This window comes from Daktulosphaira vitifoliae, unplaced genomic scaffold (genome assembly GCF_025091365.1).
Source record: "Daktulosphaira vitifoliae isolate Bord-2020 unplaced genomic scaffold, ASM2509136v1 Scaffold_20, whole genome shotgun sequence".
Lineage (NCBI taxonomy): Eukaryota > Metazoa > Arthropoda > Insecta > Hemiptera > Phylloxeridae > Daktulosphaira > Daktulosphaira vitifoliae.
In genome coordinates, this window is record NW_026099591.1 from 40,176 (window position 1) to 46,354 (window position 6,179).

Here is a 6,179-nt window from a genome sequence, read left to right on the forward strand (position 1 = left end):
GACAGCAAAAAATTAACATTTAGCATGGAAGTATTTAAATGATCGGTACAATAATACGAAAATTATTGTACAAACTCATACCAAAGCAATCTATGACCTTGATTCTCTTACAAAAGAATCAGCTTCGCAACTACGTCGCTTTTTGGATTCATTAACAGGGAACATGAAAACTTTAGAGCTATTAGGTTATGATCCCCTGAATTGGGGACCAATGTTATTGTATATTATTACAACGAAATTAGATGTAAAATCGTTGGAAGCCTGGGAAACGGAAGCACCAAAAACTCAAGTAGCTGAAGTTGAGAAATTAATTGAATTTTTAGAAAAAAATTTCAAATCCTCGAAGCTATTGAAAGTTCTAAAAAACAACTTGAACCAAGATTTAAAAAATTCAATGGAAAAGGACGTGAACAAGAGGTATTGTCACGTAAAGCAGTTATGCACGCTGCAACAATGAATTTATCTTGTTATATGTGTTCAGAAAAACACCCAATTTATAAGTGTGCAAAATTTTTAGCGTTGTCGATACCGGAAAGATACCAGCAGGCTGCCAGGAGTGGTGTTTGTGAGAACTGTCTTTCCCGACACGCTGAAAATAAATGCAAATTTAAAGGGTGTAAGAAATGTGGTAAATTTCATAATAATTTACTTCATATTGATAGTAAAAAGGATGTTGATGATACGCTTAATGTTGTGTAAACACACGCCGCGCAGAAAGCTGGAAAAAATGTGTTGTTATCCACAGTTGTAATAAAAATATTTGTAAAGACGGAAGAATCGGTTTACGCTCGTGCGTTATTGGACTTAGGTTCAATGTGTAATTTTATCAGCAACGATTTATCAAATAAATTAGGCCTGATATGCAAGCGAGTCAATTATTCAATAGAAGGTGTAAATGCGGCCTCGAGTCAAGCGTCTTATCTAGTAAAAACAATAATACAAACAACAAAAGGTTCATCTCAGTATCCGCTACAATTCTTAACTTTACCGAAAATTACAAATAAATTGCCCCTGGCACCGGTCGATATGACCGCCTGGAAAGTTCCAGAGGGCATAGATTTAGCCGACCCATCGTTTAACGTACCAAGTAAGATCGATATTTTGCTTGGTGCTGAAGTATTTTTTGAAGCTCTAAAAACTGGTCAAATTAAACCGTTAGAAAATGGTCCATTGATTAAAGAAACCGTGTTCGGGTGGATTGTCGCGGGTTCAGTTCCCGTGAGGAACTCAACACTATTGCGCTCTTTTCATGCTCTTAGAATGAGCTTAGAAAAGATAATAAGTTCCCCAATCACTACTGAAGAAAATGAGCGCGTCAAGCATTTTAATAAGACGGTAATTAGAGATGAGGAAGGTCGATTTGTGGTATGTTTACCTTTGCGAAAAAATTACAAGCAATTGGGAGACTCCCGAGCAACAGCGCTCAAACAATTTTTATCATATGAAAATAAATTGCTTAAAAATGAAAAGTTGAAATCAGATTACTCAAATTCTATGGATGAATATTTGCGATTGGGTCATATGGAAAGAGTAACAAATAATGTAAGTCCAAATATAAAACAATATTATATACCCCACCATGCGGTGTTACGTGAGTGCAAGTCGACTGCAAAGTTACGCGTAGTTTTTAATGCGAGTTGCGTTACTACTACGGGCTTAAGTTTGAACGATGTCCTGTTCAAAGGTCCAGTAATACAAGATGATTTGTTTTCTATCCTTACACATTTTCAAACTCATCAGTATGTACTGTCGGCGGACTGCGAAAAGATGTACCGCCAAATTTGGGTTAGCAAGGATCACCAAGATTTACAACGGATTCTGTGGAAATCACAACCAGATCAGCCCATTGAAGAATTTCGTCTAAAAACTGTTACTTATGGCACATCACCAGCAAGCTACTTAGCTACTGGTTGTTTACAATAATTAGCTTATGAATATCGTCAACAATATCCAGACGCACATAAAGCGTTAATGAATGATATGTATATGGACGACTACCTGGGAGGTGCCGAATCAATACAAGCGGCTATTATATTACGCGATTACATTATCGAGATAATGAAGTCAGCCGGTTTCAAACTACGTAAGTGGGCATCAAATTGTCCACAAATGTTAACTGGTATACTAAATGATGACAATGACCCACTAATCGTTTTAAATTTAGACGACAACGAAATAAAAACATTAAGATTGTGTTGGAATACTGACAATGACAGCTATCAGTTTAAATTAAATGCGGAAGAGAAAACAAACATCAACAATACAACCAAAAGAGCGGTATTGTCGTCGATCGCTTCCATTTTCGATCCTCTCGGTCTTATTGGTCCAATAATTATTAAAGCAAAATTAATTATGCAAAGGTTGTGGCAATTGAAATATTGTTGGAATGACTTATTGCCAAATGAATTACAGCAAAAATGGCTAAATTATAAGAACTCGTTGATACAAATCGAAAAAATTGAAATACCACGGTGTATAATTGGACGTAATCATGTGCAGTCAGTTCAAATTAATGGATTTGCCGACGCGTCTGTTCACGCATATGGATGCTGTGTGTACTTAAAGGTAACTGAAAACAATGATGTTTCATGTATTCGGCTAATCGCAGCGAAGCCAAGAGTAGCTCCTTTGAAAGTAATCTCTTTGGCTCGATTAGAACTATGTGCGGCCGTTTTACTTTGCCATCTAGTAGAAAAAATCGTGAACAAATTAAATTTAAATGTAAGTAAACGTTATTTTTGGTCCGACTCGACTATAACGTTAGCTTGGATCAAATCGTCATCCAACAGTTGGAAAACATTTGTTGCACACCGTGTTGGAGAAATACAGTCATTAACGGCGAAAAATGAATGGAATCATGTTAGGTCTGCTTAGAACCCAGCTGACATAATATCAAGAGGCTGTACACCTGATCAACTTTGTTATTCAAAAATTTGGTGGGAAGGCCCTGATTAGTTATGTTATGATGAGAAAAATTGGTCTTTGAGTACGACAGAAGCGCCGCCTCTACCTATGGAAGTACTTGAACAAATAAATTCGGTGATGATAACCGTTACTACAACAGGTATGGAAATTTTTAATTTAATACATCGTTATTCGTCATGGATGAAATTATGTCGTGTGACATGCTATTGTTTGCAGTAGTTTAATAAGACAATTCGCAAAAAACATTTTCCTTCAACCTCTATTGATGTATGGGAAATTTAAGAAGCTCAAATTGTTTTAATTGAATTGGAACAGAAAAATTATTTTTCAGAGGAAATTAAAATATTACAAAGTAAAAAACTTTTGCAGCTCGGCAAATTAGTTCGACTGCTTCCATTTCTAGATGAAAATAATGTGTTAAGAGTAGGCGGTCGGTTAAATAAGTCAACTCATATCAGTGATGAACAAAGAAATCCAATCGTACTACATCCTAAGTCATTTATTACTAATTTAATACTTCGGTACAAACATCAGCGTTTGCTTCACGCCGGTCCGCAAGCACTATTAGCTGCCGTGAGAGAAAAATTTTGGCCGTTAAATGGACGAAATCTAGCCAGAAAAATTGTACACGAATTTGTGGTTTGTTTTCGTTCTAAGCCGACTGTATTTACACCAATTATGTCCGATCTACCAGAATCACGCGTAGAACCAACTAGAGCTTTTCAAGTGAGTGGTCTAGACTATTGTGGTCCTGTTCTAATAAAAGCAAGTTTAAATCGAAAAGCACCGAAATTAAAAGCTTATATTTGTGTTTTTGTTTGTTTTTCGACAAAAGCAGTACACGTCGAGTTAGTTAGCGATTTGACGTCTGAGAATTTTTTAGCTGCTCTGCGTTGATTTACTGGTAGACGGGGATTATGTACAGCACTTTATTCAGACAACTCCACTACTTTTACTGGTGCAAATCGACAATTAATTGAATTGAGCAAATTTTTAACTTCTCCGGAGAACATCGAAAAAATAAGAAAATTTACAGCGGAGCTTGGCATTCAATGGCATTTTATTCCGCCGAGAGCACCTCATTTCGAGGGCTTATGGGAAGCTGCCGTAAAATCTGTTAAATATCATCTTGTCCGACAACTTGGAGATGTTTGTCTGACGTACGAAGAAATGAACACTGTTCTTGTTCGTATAGAAGCGTGCTTAAATTCTCGTCCTCTTACACCTTTGTCGTTGGATCCAACGGATTTAAGGGCTCTCACTCCAGGNATTACAGCAGTAATGTTTGTCGTTGGATCCAACGGATTTAAGGGCTCTCACTCCAGGTCATTTTTTGGTGGGTGGACCGTTAACCAGTTTGCCTGAAAAGGATTTATCGATGGTGCCATCCAATCGACTCAAAAGATGGCAATTAACAATTCAATTAACTCAACGCATTTGGTCGAGATGGAGTACAGAATATTTGAGTCAACTTCAAGGTCGAACAAAGTGGCAGTCCCCTCAAGGTGTGTCCATAAAAAAGGACATGCTAGTTCTAATTAAAGAAGATAATGTACCAACAATGAAATGGCATATGGGACGTGTTAAAGAGCTTTTCACTGGAACGGATGGTGTGACTCGAGTGGTGAATTGTATACGGAAACTAGTTTGCTTAAAAGGGCCGTTAGATATGTATGTCCTTTGCCAATAGAAGATGAATAATTTTTTTTTTTTTTAAATAATTTTTGATAAATTTTGATTCGCTAATGTCAACTTATATATTATTGTATATTTAATTTATCAACGAATTAATTTTTGATTTGCTAAAGTCATTTTATATATTATTGTTTAAGTAATTAATTAATCTATTAAGTCATGTAAAACAATTTTTTTGTTTTGCTTGAAATGTTTATTTAGTTATAAGAAATGAGCGTTGAATGTATGTAAATTCATTAAAGTCCTAAATATTTTTTTTTGTAAAATTTTGTCGTTAAACTGATTTAAAATTTTTTAAATGTATTTTTCGTATTATTTTACGGCAATGGTAAAGCGCCGGGCGGTATTTTACGTACTAAGTAGGGATATTATTAGTGTAAATATAGATAACGTTCAGTTCCTTTCGAACCGACTTCCTGTTTAATAAAGTAAATTTTTCAAATTAATTAGAGTGTTCGTGTTTTAAATTTTTAGTTTAGATACCCGCTCTAAAATCAACACTAACACTTTTAGAAAAATATATAATATGTAAAAATAACTCTTCGTGCTATAACATTTACTATAAACAATACAGCTTATACATATTTCACTAACTTATAAAATAGGAAATGACTGGTTGACATATTTTGGATCTGTCATTTAGAAGTTATTAGCAGTATTTTAAAATATTGACTTGAGGTGAAGCGTGGATCCAAGAGTTATTACAATTTTTTATTTTATAAGCTACTTAAATATGTATGTTGACATTAAAAAAATTAATTCGACATCTCTACAAGTTATGAAAGAGGATGCTAAAAAGTAATTGCAGGGCTTTTTGCAACAACCAGATAAATCCACTTTTTGAAATTTTTTAGGACAATGTAAATTTTATTTAAAAATTTTTATTTATACTAAAATAGTGTCAACATAATGTATTTGAATTCTACACTCATTTTTACATACATATTTGAAGTTAGATTTGAAAAAAAAATATTAATATTGAAATATTGTTAGTCAAAGATGAAGGGAGCATGGAATTATCAGGTTGTTGCACTGAAAAACACTTTATTTTTATTAGTACTCAAATTAAGTAAATGTTATTCTTTAATATATTTGGATTTTTAATGCTCTGATTATGTATAAATACTAAATAACAACTTAAGTTTTTAAAAATGTCAGATAAATCCGGATTTATCTAGTTGTTGAAGCAAATTACAGAATAAGATAAGTAGATTTCATTAGTAACTCCATAACTATTGATCGGATTTAACTAGTTGTTGTGTCTGAATTTCAAGAATAATTTCCTTTATACATTTCCGTAATAAAGTGAGTTTTGAAAAAAAGTGGATTTATGTGGTTGTTGCTGCAAGCCCTTCAACTATTAGCGATTAAAAAAATATCTAATTAAAAAAAACCAGCACAGGGGGTCGCAGCACAAAAATGACGTGGTATAGATAGATCAAGTATAATGATATCTGACAGTGATTAAAATCACTATCAAAAATAAACGCTTCGATGCAAATCTTTAGATAGTGTTTAATTTTAAAAAAATTGGTGTTTTATTCCAAAAGCTACTTGAT

General features: G+C 34.0%; 2 protein-coding genes across 2 annotated transcripts; both read left to right on the forward strand.

Annotated features, from left to right (window-relative positions):
• Positions 1-1,026: 1,026 nt before the first annotated feature.
• LOC126908854 (uncharacterized) lies at positions 1,027-1,923 on the forward strand. Its single transcript, XM_050691169.1, has 2 exons — positions 1,027-1,365; positions 1,471-1,923. The coding sequence occupies exons 1-2, from the start codon at positions 1,027-1,029 to the stop codon at positions 1,921-1,923; spliced, it is 792 nt and encodes a 263-aa protein (XP_050547126.1).
• Positions 1,924-1,971: 48 nt separating this feature from the next.
• On the forward strand, positions 1,972-4,290 carry LOC126908855 (uncharacterized). Its single transcript, XM_050691170.1, has 3 exons — positions 1,972-2,721; positions 3,295-3,773; positions 3,834-4,290. The coding sequence occupies exons 1-3, from the start codon at positions 1,972-1,974 to the stop codon at positions 4,288-4,290; spliced, it is 1,686 nt and encodes a 561-aa protein (XP_050547127.1).
• The last annotated feature ends 1,889 nt before the right edge of the window (positions 4,291-6,179 follow it).